Genomic DNA, 17,681 nt, shown 5'->3' with positions numbered 1-17,681 from the left:
GCTCATGGACTTATACATGAGCACTTTATATTTTACATTACGATGTATAGAGGGCAGTCTTATCAAGTGTAACAAAGATACTGTGCATAGTTTATTTAGTACGTACAAGTTGTTTTCTTGTTTTTTACTCCCTTTTTGGATATTTAATATTGTTTGACTTGGTAATATAGAGCTATTACTGCATGCTTCCAGTACGCATCCTCATATCCGGTAACTCCAAACAAAGACCTGAAGCCTGAAGAATCATCGCTTGGGTCGAATGTAATTAAGCGTCATGTTGCATATGTGTTTCTCTGATCAGGTTGTACAAGCTGTGCCAGCCTCCACCCCCAGATGGTGATCCATAATGCATCGCATCCAGGAAGAGGTCTTGAGGATCTTTTGAGTCAACAACGCTTTCCCTCCACCAATAGCTTAATCTAATTAAAGAGAGTTATTGGGTTCATTTTACATGTCCAGAGTAGCTGCCTAAAGTGTAAATAGAATTTCTAAACCTTAGATTGTGTTTTAATACTTTACATTTTTCACTGTTGTATTTGATACATATTGTTGATTTTCTTTTTATTCTGTGATGCATCTGACAAGACAATGTGTCAGAGCGAAGGGAGCGAAATTAGCTTAATGAATGAACAAAATTAATCCCATCAGTTAAGTGTCTGCATGTTATTCTTCTTGTTTTTATGAGGGACATTTGCATTTCATGGTATTAGCTTTATTTGCATATGAAATAAATGATTAGAAGGATACTGGATGCAATTTGGCACAGTATTTGTTCAAATTAGCCAGTAATTTGTCAGCTTCTGTTCAGCTCTGACTTCAGTGCTTTGTCAGTTCCGTGCTGTTTAATCATATGACTGTGTGTGTGTTTCTTGAAAAGATGTTTATTCACTTGTTAATATGCACAGCATTTAGCAAAAAGAAAGAAAAACAAGGGGGGAAAGTGTTGATAGAGTCATACTGTCTCACTGGGTTCAGATTGTTAGGCATGCACATGAAGATTTTTCAGTGATTTTATCAGTATTAACATAAAACAGCATAGAGTTAGGAGCTATATTCTGTGTTCCTATATTTTTATATATATATTGACAATACTCAGGATTAAAACATGCTATCATTGTAGAGTGGATGACTAGCTTGCTACTATGCAAAGGGTGATGTTTCCTACATAGACCGTATGCCTCTGTATGATCAATGTAAAAATGAAGATGATTGGGGGTTTTCTGCATATTCCCTTCAAAATCCTACAAAATAATAATAATCCTGCCATGTATACAGTTTGTAAAATGTATATTAAAGCTGATTACAGGGGACATTTCTGTAGTTGATTTACTCCTGAAAATGACCACTTTTCCACCAGCCTTGTTGGTTGTGGTTGGTGTAGAAGGTACCCGCCTTTCAACAACTCTTTATTTAGGTGTGCATGCTTACTTATCAGTGTGCAGGTAATGTGGTCTAATTAAAGATACGAGGAGAGAAGTGCGCTTGTTTCCTTGTGGTAATTAGCAGAATGCGCAGTAACTGTGGTCAGTGCACGAATTTGTTGCCCAATTTACATGCTGAAGCGCGCGCGCACACACACACCACAGTCTCGTTAAAGATAGTGCTAGGCAGTGCCCGGTGTATAAGTGGGAGTGGCCGTGGCGCGGTTAAAACTGGCAGCCAGTAAGCGGAAGATTTGTAATCCCTGTCACAGAGCCGCTGTGGCATTGGCTCATGCGGGGAAGCTACAGCCACAGAGTCAGTAAGGCGACAAGCTGGGGAAGGTCCCGGGCTGACTCTCCTCCAGGATGAGCCGGACTCAGAGTCGCCCGCTCCGCACTTGACGCAAACCTGCCTGAACTTAACGTGGCTCGGTGCACATTTTCTACATTTCAAGTCGCCGAGACGTCTCCTGAAGGACGAATGACAGCGGCTCACCTCATGATTTCATCCCGCTAAAAGCTCAACACAACAGTTTCTCCATGGCGTCTCTTCAACAGTCAAGAATTCAGTCGTATCTGGAGAAGAATAAAATCGGACCTTTGTTTGAGGTGAGTGTACGAATGTGCATCCAACTCCGAAGTTATTGACAGCCGGTTTAAAGGACCACCACTGCTGTGCACCGGACTGCGTTATTCGCTTTAATTTATAGTTTGTGCCAAATGGCGAGCGCGCGTTTGCGTGAACTGTCACTGGCTTATTACTGCATTATTACTCATGCGTCGTATAGTTTAAATCAGAAGGACTGGTTTCAAATAAAAAACATTTTTTTTCTTGCACTTCTACAGCCGATGTATTCCCCCTGCGCTTCCCTTTAAACGACACTGCAAACCCTATAAAGCAATATCGGCTGCTCTGTCTGCCCTCACATCTCCAAGCTTTCATCCTTCTGCTGGTGATTTGCATTTAAGAAGACTGGGATGTAGCATCCTCTCTGTGCCTTTTACAGTTTGGTGAAGTTGGGGGAAGCCAGTTGTAATTCAGACTGCACACAGTAGGCTTAGCTTTTACTATACGTTGTGCTACAGAGGACACAGCCAGCCTCGCTGTGTGTTTGTCACTGAAACCGTCTGTGTGTTCTTCATCGGGGGTTATTCTGGGTGAGAGCTACAGTAAGAAACCCAGGGGGTTAGGAAAAGCATGACTTCATCCCTTGTTTGCTCTTGGATTAATTGCTGAAAGCAGGACTGCACGGGTGTGAGACATAATCAGATTTATTAGAAGTAGCTTTTCTCTGAGGTGCAGAAGTCTGATTTCAAGAATCACTTATCACCATGAGAAGAAGGCAAGGATACAGAGGGATGGCTGTATACGTGAGCTGACTCTATACGTGCACTTCGTGTGCTTCACAAATGTGCTGACGCTTCACTTTTCCCCAGCTGCATGTGTGGAAGCGGCAAACGCACAGAGCTTGAAGTGCATGGATTACAGGAGCTGCTGTGGCTTGTTTCAGCACCGTGGACAGTGAATCAAGCCTAACATGCATTTCACCAGCGTAGAAGAGAGAAAATCTCCCTACCAGGCTCAAAACCGCTCAGTTGAAAGGCCTCTGTAATCTCTGATTGTTTGTCTTTGCTCCCTCCATCTTCCTCTTCCACCTGTCCCCCCTCCCCACCCGTCCCTGCCGCCTGTCTGTGATTTCTTTTTCATTCCTTGCTCCGTGCTCAATTAAATTGTGTTTCCTTTATGTGACGATTGAAGGCGATTAAAGCCAAGGAAGTGCTCGGTGCGCTGATCAAAAATGCATTTCTTGCAAACATCTGTGATGAGACTTTATAGTGAACCATTCACATCCAGAGTTGTCTCCCAAAGTTATCAAACAGACTTGTTATTCTGAGTTACAGAGACGGGGATCGTTGGCGAGGTGTTCACAGCAAATAGGCTGCGAATGGTGTGTTGTGAGGCTGCATTGTGTCATGTAGATTTGCTGGGGAAACTGCCAGCAGGGAGAAAGAGGTGTAGTAAGAGGGGGATATTGAAAACTCTCCTGGGTCTGTCGCTCTCCTCATGAGAAAAATGATGTAGCTGCTACTCTGTTGCTGCGCTTGAAAACCCTTGACCATTTCATTGTTGTCCTAAAGAAAATCCATCCGTGTGCTTTCAGTTGTGGAGAAACAAGTTCTTTTTTTTATTTTATTGGACAAGTCCTGAAGAGAGGTTTGAATTCTCGCTGTAATTTATTTTCTTTTTGTTTTTTTTCTTTTTTTTTTTGGATCAGATATAGAAAATTGATACAGGTGAAGGAATGATACAGCTGTTCTGTGCTGCTCAGACCAAAAAAGGGGCTCGCTGGAAGCTTGATATCCAAACAATACAACACCTACAGGTAAAATGAATTTATAAATGTACTTGTAATTAAGGTACTACAAGAGTACAGTGTGGACAGTTATGGCAAAGTGAACTACAAAAACAAAATGTAGTGATAGTATTACAATATAATGTTCTTGTATTATAGAGATTCATTATAAACAAGAAGCCATCGTGATCACAAACACTTTGAAACTTGCCCAGTTAAATTACAATAATGTGTTGCCAGCTAGAATTGCCTACATCAAAGTGCTGCTTTTATAATATGCATTCTATAATCTGCAGCACATTCTTACTGTGAAAGATATTACACTACCACACTATATAATAGAGGTTTTATTCTCTAATACTGCCAGCTGTAAGGCTGCCATTGTACTCTTTCTTTTTTAATCTCCATAAATAGTTTTGTACAAAAATATATTAAAGTGTCATAGAGCTACAGTCATTGGACACTATTATTATTTAAGATGGGTACACTGTAGTTATGAAGGGATGGACATGCTCACTAACCATCCTCATGTAGGCTGTGGTGTTTAAATGATGCTCAATTGGTACAAAGTGTGTCAACAAAATATCCCCTACACCATTACACCGGTCTATGCCTTTGAAACAAGGCAGGATGGCTTCATCCTTTCATGTTGCTTGTGTCAAATTCTGACTCTGCTGTCCAAATGTTGTAGTGTCATCAGAGCAGGCAGTGTTTTTCCAGTCTCCTGTTCTGAAAATTGCAACCTCAAGTTTGCTATTTTCAGCTGACAGGAGTGTTGCGTGGTGTGGTCTTCTGCTGCTGTAACCCATCTGCCACAAGGTTCAATATGTTGTGCAGTAGATCCAGAGTTTCTGAAGTAGACCACTATGTCTGGCACCAATAAACATGTCACATTCAAATCACTTTTCTTCCCCATTCTGATGCTCAGTTTGAACTTCGGCAGGTCGTCTCAGCCATGTCTACATGATTAAATGCACTTAGTTGGTGACGTGTGATTGGCCAATTAAAGCGTTAATAAGAAGTTTAACAGGTGTGACTAACAACGTGGGCATTGAGTGTAAAACCACTAACCAGGTTCTCAAGCTACATGTTGCTGGCTATGAGGTTAGTTTTTATTGTTTTTGAACTATGCCCATTTGGATGTAACCACTGTGATATCACCTGTTGGTTTGTGGGACCCTGTTTTGAAGGTGAAGGGGACAGTTATCAGTACGAGCTGTCAGGCTACATTAGCAAAGCAAGAGGAATTCAATGGGTGCAGTGCACATAAACAGACATCTCCTAATGACATAAAATGCTAGCAGGCTTAGTGATCAAGCAACAGAATGGGAAAGTTTGGAGAGATAATGTACTTTGAAAAGGCACCGACACCACAAACACGACTGAGAGATCTAGTTCTTTGAGTTGATGAGAAGTAGCAAAAAATTGTAGCAGGCTTTAAAGTGGTTTCTTTCCACGGTGAGGTTTAACGTGGCTGACTTGCTTGTGGAACCAGCCTCAAAGGGCCACTAAAGGAACTGCAGTCTTCTGCACTCGGGCCCTTGACTATGACGAGATAGCAAGCTTAAAAACATGGTATTCATTTCACTGCATTGTCACAGGAACACTGATGAATACTTGAATACTAGCCACAGGTAATTAATCTCTGTTGTGGTGGCTCATTGCTAGCTAAACTTCAACACTGTTCTCAGATACACAAACAGAGGAAAGTGGATCACACATCCACACAAAAAAAGACCAAACGCAGCATAACCGTCACAACACCACTAAATTAATGATGATTGAACTTAAACACTTGTATTCCCAGGAGTCTTTTAGCTCATTAGTGCAGAAATTCTGTGTAGCGGTAGTACTCTGTAGAGACGTTCTTTAGCGAACGATCTAATTCGTACAGAAAATATAAATGGTTTGTCTCCTTCAGCTTTTACATAAGTCTTCATAGTAAAGGTCGCCCTTTGTTTGCTGAAGGATCTGCCAAAATATATTTATTGAAGAGTCTTTCCGAACGCAAGTGTACAAGTTTGTTATGGAAATAAAAGACGTCCTTTGTCTCCATTAAGAGTCCTCTTACATGTATGTATGTTTAAGTCCTCCCTCCCTCCTTGAACTCTCCGATCTGTACCAATCTACCCTTGGCTTTCATGTTGCATAAAAATCTAACTTCAGCTTAATTTTTTTCCTCCTAAGGCAAAGCGCCATCACTCCTTCCTCATACCCAGCTGCAGTCTTAAACAGTGTGAGTAGAAGCGAGTGCGGGTTCATTTACTCGCTCTGATGAGACACAGCTTATGATTTGCCAGAGAATCGATCCTCCACCCCACCCCACTAATGAAATGGTTGCTTTGCAGAGATAGCAAGCTGAGTCAACACAGACATAATATTCTTCCAAAACAGTGAAGCAGCCTCTCATAATAACTGAAGTAATTGCTCTCTAACGTATTGTAAAGTGTTTTGGTAAATTGATATTCTTTTCAAACATCTGCCCTTTTCCAATTCAAATCCCAGTCAGTGTTAGGCATTAAAGCAAGCTGAAGGTCACATGCTCAGGTTTCGTTGTTATACTCAGTATGATACTCCATTGTAAGTGCCACTTTTTAAAACTATAAAAGCCCCCCTTTCCTGACATTTGTCAACACACAGGGCTCATTAATTGAATGAAATAATGGGTCTAATTCTTTAATCTTTGCTTTATCGGAGGAGGATCTGCAGGATCTACCTGCAAGCTTCTGACATTTAAACTCGTGTAACACAGTTGGTGTAAAATGGTGCATTCTTTGCCTTTATCAGCAGACGGTGTAAAAAACCCGCTCTCATATTCCTCCCCACTGTGATCTGTCAATCATGTCTTAGCCGATATAATGGTTCTGTTGGAACTGTGAACTGATGGATCATGTAAATGTTGCCTGGATCAAAAAAATGTCACAGCATTGAACTGGAAACTGGTGTAACAGTCAGATGTTGAAATACAGCCCTGCTCTGTGAAGCAATTGGGGTCTGACTTTTTCTCCTTTGTGACTTTAATAGCTTGAATACAGGTTTGACATGAAGTCAAACCTGTATTCAAGCTATTTCTTATAGTATTTGTTATAGTTTAGAGGCTGCTGTGATTGCTCGGCGATATTAATGAAGTTCACTAATGATGTAGACTGTATTTAAAGTGATTTACATACATATTTAATTAAATAGAACAGGTCTGGGTTGTTCACAACAGTGTTTAGAAACTTGCAAATGAAAAATACTGTTGCTTCTAAAATATCGGCGCAACACGAATGCATATAATTTCTTTGAAGTTTGTGTATGTATTGCTTTCATCATTCATATGCCTTAAAAAAAAAGGATCAGGCTCAATTAGTTCTACACAGTGAGAATGACAGATTTAAAATCGATGACTGGGGTAAAAAGAACACCCGTATTGAATTTGCACTTTGTTTGAGCCAGTGCTTTGGGTCGAGGTGTAGGAATTTAAACGAGTAGGCTGCTCAGTTTCTACTTATTGGTGTTTCTGCTTCGAGTGAAGTTAAATGACTTTGCTTCTCCCTGAAGATTTCTCTGAGTGAACTGTTTATCCGTTCACGTAGAAAAGCTCCACTCCAACTTGCTCAGCTGTGTAGTTCTGCTAATGTGTTGCGTCCAGGGTTTAAGAAGTCCAGCCCTGCAGTGCTGTTAAGAGGTCAGGTAGGGCTGGGAAACACATGTATATGCACAGACACACACACCACCTGACCTAAATTATCTCCTTTGGAGATAATTTACTGGACTCTGTGATTGAGTGTTTTGCAGCTTATTTTCACCAACATTATTACCAACATCCCTCATCTTTCTGTCTCAGTGAAACTTTAATATTTCTTGTTGGCCATAAACATACACCTAAACTTAATAAATATGTGTTCACTGTGTCAGACCTGCATTTACTGTGATTTCTTCCCATTTCAAGATCATCTACACTGTATAGGAAAACCAAATGGCAGAACTCAGGTAGATAATTACTGTTAAATGTTCTGCTTAATTGCAGGTAAATTAAAGTGCTGGACACTTTAGAGCATATTATTTATGTTATTGTCCAAAATTGAGCCACTACAAACCTGGAGTCCTGTCGCGCCCACTTTAGACACTGAAACAATGAAACAGTGCATATTCACACAATACAAACAAATACTCTGAAATAAGACTTAATAAAATGCTTAATAGTTAAAGACCTAAAATATTGAATTGATTCATGTTAATTGAGAGTCATCAGTCAAAAAGTAAAAAAGTCACATAAAATTTGATAAATTACAATATTAATTTACATTGCTTGATCTTAATTACTTTGAGCATTTGACTTTACAATGGAACTAGGACTGTGAGATGTAACCCAAATCTCTTTGTCCTCAAAGTCGACGTGTTAAAAGCAAAAATAAAAAATAAAAAATAGGCAAGCATAAAGATTTGTTTGACAAGGGCCAAATTGCAATGACTAGATGAATGGATCAGGGTATCTTCAAAACTGTCGTGTGGTCGGTATCTTAAACTGGTCCAAGGACGGAGCAGTGATGGATGGCCAAGACTCGTTGATGCATGTGGGGACCAAAGGCTGAGGCTGAGTAGTTCAATGCAACAGATGAACTACTTTAGCTCAAATTGGTTAGAAAGGTGTCAGAAAACACAGTGCATCACAGTTTAATGCATGTGGGACTACTTGGTATTTGAGTTGACGTAAGTCATAATTTGCAAAGTACAGTTTTCTACTTTTCATAACCAAACAGCATCCGTCCTACAGAGGTAGAACCTTTGTCTCACCTTCACTCGCCATGCTGATATCCATGTTTCTGCCTGCATCCATTTCTTGTAAGACTGCAAGCTGTCATTCAAATGATTAGAAAATGCTATTAACAGTATATTTTGTAAAATCATTAAATTAACTATAAATTAGAACATAGAAGAACATTAGTCTTATTTTTTAGGAATGTGTATCATAGGTCAGTCAGAACAGGAATTAATATAATTGATATTCTTTGAACATGGATTGCTGTCTGATTTCTTTTCTTTCAACTTATTTTTTCCCTTTCAACAGGAAATAAGGTCAGTATTTTCTGCAATGTAACAACGAGAGGAAAGGACTTGAACAGAGAACACAGGGGAGGCTTAGTAAATGTCCAAAGTCTATATTTTTTTGTCAAAAATAAGCAGTGATCATAGGAACAAGGAAGGCAGCAAGGTAAACAGTCCAAGTAGGGAGCAGGCAAAAGGCAAATCCATAAAACAGCCCAAAAAGGTCATGCACAAGAAAATCAATGACTAAACATGAGAAATAACAAGAACACTAGAAAACAAGAAAAACTAAGAAATGCCTGGAAATCTTGACATGGTGAAAGTAAGACGATCTGACAGGGAACATACAGGAACAGCACATCCTGCAGTGAGCAGCTCACTGATGGGAGATGGGTGAGTAATTGGCAGATAGGGAACAGGTGTTGGGGGGACTAATCAGGATGTGGCAGACAGGAGGGAAAGGGTACAGTCAAATAATCCAAAAAATGACCTCCTACCTCCTTTTCTAATCACTTTGAGTGAGAACGTCATGGGGTTAAGCAAATTTGTGAAGAACTTTCGGTGCTCAGAGAATCTGACTAGACTCCTTAATCCTTTATCATCCAAGTATCATACAGGTCACCTGGATGTGTTTTGTAATTTTGGCTGTAAAATTACAAAATAATTCTCATCTTTCAGGGACAATTTTAATTTTCTCTTTAGATTAAAATTGTCGAGGAGTAAGATCATGTGACGAGCACATGGAGGTGGAGCTGACTTTTTTTACAGCAAATTTCTTCTATTCTTTCCAAAGCTGTTTGCATTTCATCTCTAGCACAAATGATAACAGCGTTACGGCCATTTAAAGAGCACTTGTAAAATAGGCCAGTGTGACATATTGAAACTACAATATACAGAAGACGGACTACAAAACATAAATGTTACTTCATCCATTACAGTGTTGTTTCATCTAGGTCGAATAAACAAGAACATCGACAAAAATGTGTCATTAATTACAAAGGCTGTAACTTTAAAAACACATAGCTTAAAAGATGAAATATATCTTATTTCCTTGTGTTTCCTGCTGGAAAGTGATCCAATTTAACTCCTTTTCTTCTCTTTATTTTGGATTTCTGTAACTTCATTGAAACCTCTCCGTCCGTCACTTAGCCAAACTGACCTGAAGCAAAAATTAATGAATGATCATCCTAAAGACTGGTGATGCAACAGTGGGCATTACTAAATATTTAGCATTAATTATCAAAAACACTCTGTATATCATATTGCATACGGTCCAGTATGAGAAGTGAGTCGCTTTGATCATAAATCCAGATAAGCTCGTTACCTTACATCTTCAAGACTAAGTATAGCTTCGGGTTTTCTACGCTTGCTCTTTTGGTTGTAGTTTCAGCCATTTGTATGCACACCTGTTGGTGGGTTATTACAGCATGCAGACACAGATCTGCTCACTTTGAATTCTTTTAAGCAAATGTGTAGGCTTGGTAAATACCTGTCAATTAGGAATAAAATGATTTCCTTTGGTAATTTATTACGACACCGTGAGAAAATTGAAACAAAGCCTTTTTTCCCTTTTGATGTCTGGCTGGTAGGGTAAGTGATTCATTTACAAATGAACAGCATCAAAATTCAGGGAAGAGAAGGTTAGGATTGGTTAAATTACATCATAATGTGCCAGAGAAAGTGCTGCAGCATCCGTATCAATTAGACGTTATTTTTTTCTTCAAACTCTGTGATGGTCTTGAGTTTGGTAACTTGATGTGACAGACGTGTGGTCATGCACGGGTTAACACGGCTTCCCCTCAGGCACAGTTAGAGTAATTACCGCGAGACAGGTGGCTCAACACACGGCCCAAGGCCAAGTTGGTCCTGAGGGAGTGCAGGATGGGGACAAAGAGGGAAGGTAAAGCATTTCTGTGATATCTGGAAGATCAAGCGGGGACACGATGAGTGAAGTCCAAAATGAGGAAGACTTAAAGCGTGCAGTGTTAGGCAGGGGGAAGGAGTATGCTTGTATTTGTAAGAAGACAGGAAACAATCAGGAGAGAGAGAGAGTACAGTGGCTCTGGTGCATGCTAATAAAGATATCACGTCCATTTCCAGCCCACTGATCCTGGGGGCTTACTGATGTGTGAAGCTGATAGTCATGCTGGTGGTGTAGGAGAGCTGATCATGTGATACAAAGAGCCTTGACAGTTGCCCTCTGTTTGTTCAGCTGGTGACTAATGACCATGTGTGTACAGTGTGCAGACACTATCAGTGCTCATACTGTATGTATTTCTATAATGTACGTGTGTGTTTTTAAAGGTTGCAAAGACAAAGTTCATTTGGCTGTTTGTCCATTACCTTTCCAGCTCAACTTTAATGTAAATGATGGCGGAAACAATCCACAGTGCTCATTCTGTGTCTTCCCAACTTTAGCTCTAACTAGTATTAGTTGTCCCAAATTGTATTGTGCTATACAGTATGTTATTTTGAAGAGGATAATCTACACACTGTTGACGTAGAGCTGGCTCGTGGATGAGATCCTTGAGTGATGCTGATAAAAAAGTGGCAAAATTTGGACGATACTTAAAGAACAGCAGTTCTTTGAGTGAAAATGATGTGTTGCTGCCAGAGATCAGCCAAAAATGGCCAGACTGGTTCGAGGTGATAGGAAAGCAACAGAGAAGACTATCTCTGAATGAAACAGATGGGCTAAAGCAGCAGAGGTCCACACTGTGTCGAGAAACTGACACAAGAGCTCACCAAAATTTTTGAGCAATAGAAGATTCTGCTGCAACATCCAGCTGATAGAAGCTTGTCTAACCAAAATCAAAGCATGAGTCCATCCTGGCTTTTCTTAAGAGTTCAGGCAGGTGGTGGTGGTGTAATAGTGTGGGCAATATGGGGCAAAGTGTCCCTAACAAAGTGTTCAGTGAGCGTAGTGAATAAAATTCAGTTTTTCTGATTTTTCAAATGCTAGGTAGTCTTGTGACTGTGTGAAGTTGATGTGTAGTTAAAAAGATATACAAAAGATACCCAAGAAGTTTGCAAAGAAGAGCTTTGTGAAGAAAAAGTGTTTCTCATATAGAACACAAAATACAGTCATTGAATGCAGTAATAGTCATAGCAAGGCCTCTGTGCGTTTCGTTTTCTATTTTACTTACTTGATTGCTGTGCAGCAGAAAGATCGTCATGTATGTTTTGAAAAGGTTAAGTCATGTATGAATGTTGTGAATAAATCTGTTCCTGTGGAACACAGCAAGCACCACAGACAATTACCAAAAAGATGATAAGCAAATTAGCATTTACACGATTATTTTATTATCGGAAGCCATACATAAATAAATAGAGGGTGATAATAATTGCTCTCCCTAGTTGCAGAAGTGCAGAAGTGACAGAGAACAGTAAATGTAGGAGAAACAAATGCAAATGGAAAAGGGAAAGATGTGATACTGGAAGATGTTTGATTGAAAATTGCTTTGGCAAATTTTGTCAATCCAACAGCGCCCTACAGTGAAACCGGTCAAACATAATCAGCAAATACTCCGCAAGGACAAAGCAAGTGAAGGGTGCATATCAGCGAGGAAGACGAGAGCAGTTTTATCTGCTGGTGCCAGTCTGGCCAGGTGACATTGCCTCTCCTGTAGTCTCCTCTTCCACATGATCTCTTCTGCTCTTGCCTTCCTGCTTATTCAGAGTTTGGATGTCTTCCACCGGCACGTCTCTTGCTTTGCCTCTGCGTGTCTTCACCTACGTTGGCTCTGAACTATAAAGACACTCACATGTCACCTTAAGTAACGTGTGATATGACTTTGCATTGACATATTTTATTAACAGAAAGAATAAGTAAATCATTGGCAGCCATTGGCCTCTTCTATAGGTGACAGGGACAGGAAGCCCTCCAGGGAGTATTGGAGGAGCTGTTTCTGCAAGTCCAGAACATGCTGAAGGTGACACTGATTTTATTCAAGCAAGCCTGAAATAAAATGTGTAAATGTGCTCTATACTGCTGAAATCCTCTTATGTCTACCCTCATACTTGCAATACAGACACACTGCGCTTGTCTCAGTAGATATGTGAATAGATATACTTCCTCTTTGGAACACAGACATCACAGAAAGCCGACTCATGCAGAGTAAGTGTTGTGTGCTGCAGGCTCAGTGTCTCCTCGCATCCATAAATCCATAGCTCAAATAGTCCACCAGGAGTCTACAATGGCTGAGGAGGAAATTCATCAGCTCACAGGTTGACAAAAAAGAACTAAAGCTTAGGCAAAGTCGCTTAAATCACAGAGGTTGTGAAGCAGCGTTGGCTCTGTCGGTATCTGGTGTTTTTTTTTTTTTTTTACTTCAGCCTTTTTTATTCTTGTCCGTGTTCTTTGCGATTCCGTCTTTGATTTGCACAAGAGAAATCATTATCCAAGTGTCCAAGGTAACAAATGGAAATGAACCCCTTGGGACTGGCAAAATTTATTATACTGCAACCGACACTTGAGCAGGGTGGATACTCTGTGTCACCAGAGTTTGAAGATTTGTCCTTACCCACCACCCTGGTAGAGTTCTCTCTTCCTGTCCTCTTTCAATGCCACCGTCAAAACTGTCTCAGCCTGCTACTCGTGCACGACCTCCAGAACTTTCTCTTTGCCCTCCTCTCTTATTTTCGACTTCTTTCCACTTTTAATTTAGGGAGTTTGTTTAAGTTGTGGGGTATCAGGCATCAGTGAGCGTATCATGACTGCTATTGTCCCCGGAGGGAGTCCTCGAGAGCTTCCAAGGACATGGGTGTCTCTTGGCTGGCTGACAGCTTGTCAATTACTGTGACCAAACGAAACTGCCTGGGGCACGCAGATATCCCGCCAAACGACGCATCTGCACAGATACGAACTGAGACTCCACTGTCTCAGTTGCTTCCACCACCTGTTGGGCTGCTTAGAGATCACCGCTTCACAGACCGAAACTCTCGGGCACTCTTTAAATCTCTCTCACAGATATAAAACCATACGTTAAGGATGATGTTCTGCTGGTGCAAGTAAGTCCAAACCAAATAGTATTAAAGTCAGCTTGCACATAAAAATGTTGACCCGAATTTGAGTCTACATCTTATTGTGGTTCCTGTCGAAGGAAATGTGATTACCCGTCTAACAGCATGTGCTTATCAAAGCAAGACTGGTGTTATTTAAAGCAGCTCATTACCATAGAACGTGAAAGTGTCAGACACGGTTACTTTGCTCTGCTGCATACGTGAGCAATGCAAATGCTTGCATATCCACCGTGCAGATTTAGTGGGATCTACTGCTTACATTGTGAGGTTTTGCCTTATTACAATTGTCATTGTAGATGGTAAAGGACGAAGAGGTGCTTTAGCTCATTAAACAGCCATGTGTCATGCTGGAAGCAGAACACTGTAGTGCGTGCAATCAATATACGTTGACACAAGAGTGCTGTACAGTACAGACGTGTGCGGAATGCACATGTAGCTGCAAGCTATGGGATCTTTTCTTTCTTTGCATCATCGCTTCCTTCTCTTGCTTGTGCATCCCTGTGAACGCACATCCCACTAAGAACCGTCTTCCCTTTACCCCTTCACTGCAAAAAGAAATTAACACTTGGGGCACTTAACAGAGTTCTCATCATTTGCTTCCAAATTACAACCTTCAGTAATAGACCTCCTGTTGGTAAGTTAGTTAAATTACCCACAGGAACTACTAAGCAGTAATTACAACTTTTGCCTTGTGCCATTTTTAGAGGTTTTAAACTGTTAGACTATGGTGAGGAGCGCTGCTTTGCTAAACTCTCGGTGCGCTATTCTCTCATGTGGTGCTACTCCTGCAAACAGTGGCGTGAGTTGCCTGTGTTGTTAGGCCTTTACAGAGAGACATTTCAGCATGCGCCCTGTTTATCCATTCACATGCTGTTTCCTGTCAGAGCTGCTGTAGACACTGGGGCAGAGCAGGAATGTCCCCCTGACCAATTACCTGATTAGCTTTCTGAGCACACATAGTGCAGCCAAGACTAGCCAGCTGTAATACACACACAGGCAGGCTCTCTTTATCCTCTCTCTACCTCTTAAAAAAACAACAACACGCACATATACAAATAAACTCACATTGGCAAATGCATACCAGCCATCAAAGCGTAGGAAAACACAATTCTGCTAGGTAAGCAACTCTACAGTGTATCCTATCACAAATACTTAAACACACACATACACACAGACGCACTCATCTTATCCATACATTACTGCCAATTCACTGCAGTCCACTAATGGCTTCTCTGCTTCACTGCAGTAGTCACCCTGAAGTCAGCCTGAGCTCTGCTCTGACTGGCTTAAACTGGTCAAACAGAGTTCATTCTCATACCGTATCGCAGCGGCACACACAAATATACTGACAGGAGCAGACATATGCTCATTTCACTGCACCCATCATCTTCTAAGGGACTGCTATTCCCTATAGCTGTGATATAAGAGTTTCGCTCTGTAGTTTTCTGACTCTGTAGGTGAAGAAAAATAAAACCCACTTCTGCGCTTGCATTTGTATCGTAGCTAGTGTATTAAGAAGTGTTTTGGGCAGTGTTAATATTTTTTTGTTGTTGTGTTTTTTGTCAGTGTGTGTGTACAAGGAGGGAATGTGTTGTAAACGGGTAGAACGTGATTAGTTTGAACATGATCGTTCGTTTGAAGCAGTTCCCATCATGCATTTGAAGGATTGGAAATTAGCATGCAGAGTGAGATATGGCCTCCACCCTCAGCACCTGTTACTGTGACTCCCACCAGTGTGTTTTTCTCTCTTTTTTTTCTGAGGTACACTTCTTCTTTTTCTGCTGCTTTTCTCTCAAAATGTCCTTAGTCAAAAATGTGAGTTTATCCTTATGCTTACATGTAATGTCTGGGCGCTCTTTCTACGTGAACAACCATCCGCGGAAGTCTTGTGCACGCCACTTGTGTCCGTGCGGTTGCCATTTTTAACTTAAGCTGTAAGTAAATAATTGTTTCGGTGTCAAAGTGATTGGAGGAGCCTGCAGTGCACCAAGTCAGAAGCACAACTAGGAGTTGTGCACTTTTTGTGACATTCACAGGGTTGTGCACCTTATATTTGTCAGACTGCCAATGCCAAGTTCCTATCTAACATCTAAAAGTGTCAAAACTATCTAGGCATGGGTGATATATTGAATTTTATAACTGGCTGCCATCATCATATCCGTGGAGCTTTGTGCAGCACTGAGTCAGGTCTCCGTGGCGCTATATTCGCTAGTCATACTTTAAAAATTTCGATTAGTCTGTGTACCATTGTCAAATGAAGCTCAAAAAGAAAGGAAGGGGCCACCTTTTCATACTTATCAGAGATTACAAATATATACTGAGTTAGCGGCAGACTACTAAATCAGTAAAATGAAATCTAACCCTCAAAATACCTTGAAAAGTCCCCTATGTCACTGTGGGCCTGCTGAAAGTGTATTATAAAGGCAGGATTTTATTGGCTGCATTATACTAACACAACGATTGCTCAACACTTTCTCAACTGTGCAAGTGCACGTGGTCAGAATAACACTTTCAGGCTGCAAACTTTGGAAAATCACCAGATGTGATGCTGGAGAAAAACTTACACCTTCTTTTTGCTTTCTCTGGTATTTTAGAGCATTTTTTAAAAAATGACCCTTCATATTTCAAATGTTACTCAGCGAAAAGGCTGCTGAAGAACACCCTTGATTCCTGCAGTGTTTATTTACTTGTATACTTATTTGCCTCATCTGATTTTTAACAAGCTTGCAGACATGTTTTACTAATAGACACGGAAGGGAACTGCTCCATGTCCGTAAGGAAAAACTAGTACCATCTTTTATTATTTAAAGACACCGTGCTTGGTATAAATCTCCACTTGCTCGACGCGCACACTTGCTTTGAGTGATTTCAACTCCAAAAAACTCCTGGGATGCTTCTGGGGATTGATTGTGTTTCTCAGCATCAGCATGGCCGATACTCCGCTGGCTTGGATCTGCTCTCTCACTCTTGTTGCAGTGCCACTTTTGCTCTAATGGCTCTCTGCTTTGCACTCTTCTCTAGGAGTTGATGACCAAATTGATAACTGAGACTCCAGACCATCCAATCCCTTTTCTCATTGATCACCTGCAGACCAAGCAAGACAGCCCTGGCAAGCTACACAGAGCTTTCTCAGGCTCTGCTGCACTTTGGGCACAGAGCTCCCCAGGTTGGTGCACACACACATGCAAACACATTATACGTATGCTGCGTGTCCCCTGCCTTTCTCTCGGACCTGGATGAACAAAACTCCCTGTCTACCCCGCAAAAAAAAAAAAAAAGAGTTTAATATATTTGCCCTTGATTCATTTTAGCATAAATGTCTCCTGTGCTTTGCTGTCATTTATGGTTGCGGTAGACACACACAAGAAGAACAAAGTATTTGCCTTTGCACATAGTACCCCCAGTTCATGATAAATAGTCCTATGATATGCTGTTTTCTGAACATAAATTCAGACTCTTTCCTGACAGAAAACAAAAACACTCGGAGGGAGTACATCAACTATGAAAAGCCGTGGCAAATTCACCCAAAGAAGCCAAAAAAATCAAAGAGCGACCTTGCTGTTTCAAGTATCTCTCCACCTTCACCAGAATCCAAATCCCGTAAGTTTAATTTTTATTTAATCTTTACTTCTTAAATTTTTTCCTGGTTGTGTTACTTACACAGGCACACCCGGACACACATAATCCATTTTTAAATGTGAAGCAGCACTGTTTTGATACCTGTTGATATCAGTTGTTTCCCAATTACACGCTCCACTGACTTTAATCTCCATTTTAAATTTGATATAATTATGTCTAATTAAAGTTAGTCACACTGTATAGTCCAGTGTCCTCCTTCCAGCCTTTCAGAGCC

At 40.7% G+C, this 17,681-nt stretch overlaps 2 protein-coding genes across 6 annotated transcripts in view; both read left to right on the top strand.

Annotated features, from left to right (window-relative positions):
- Positions 1-1,310, top strand: part of prex2 (phosphatidylinositol-3,4,5-trisphosphate-dependent Rac exchange factor 2) — a 94,062-nt gene extending 92,752 nt beyond the window's left edge. For both annotated transcript variants that reach the window (XM_084939238.1, XM_084939237.1), the window contains exon 41: positions 302-1,310. In XM_084939238.1, the coding sequence (XP_084795364.1) occupies positions 302-347 (46 nt within the window). In that variant the 3' untranslated portion in view covers positions 348-1,310. The remainder of the gene's footprint in view (positions 1-301) is intronic.
- A 96-nt stretch (positions 1,311-1,406) lies between these two features.
- c9h8orf34 (chromosome 9 C8orf34 homolog) overlaps positions 1,407-17,681 on the top strand; it is a 73,725-nt gene continuing 57,450 nt past the window's right edge. For 2 of the 4 annotated variants that reach the window (XM_084939240.1, XM_084939239.1), the window contains exons 1-4: positions 1,407-2,030; positions 3,698-3,805; positions 16,850-16,994; positions 17,297-17,428. In XM_084939240.1, the coding sequence (XP_084795366.1) occupies positions 3,725-3,805; positions 16,850-16,994; positions 17,297-17,428 (358 nt within the window). In that variant the 5' untranslated portion in view covers positions 1,407-2,030; positions 3,698-3,724. The remainder of the gene's footprint in view (positions 2,031-3,697; positions 3,806-16,849; positions 16,995-17,296; positions 17,429-17,681) is intronic. The other 2 variants (XM_084939242.1, XM_084939241.1) reach the window with 1 other exon arrangement.

Source organism: Perissodus microlepis, chromosome 9 (genome assembly GCF_051167445.1).
Source record: "Perissodus microlepis isolate ML-2025 ecotype Zambia chromosome 9, ASM5116744v1, whole genome shotgun sequence".
Taxonomy (NCBI): Eukaryota; Metazoa; Chordata; class Actinopteri; order Cichliformes; family Cichlidae; genus Perissodus; species Perissodus microlepis.
This window is presented reverse-complemented; position numbering and strand designations above follow the sequence as displayed.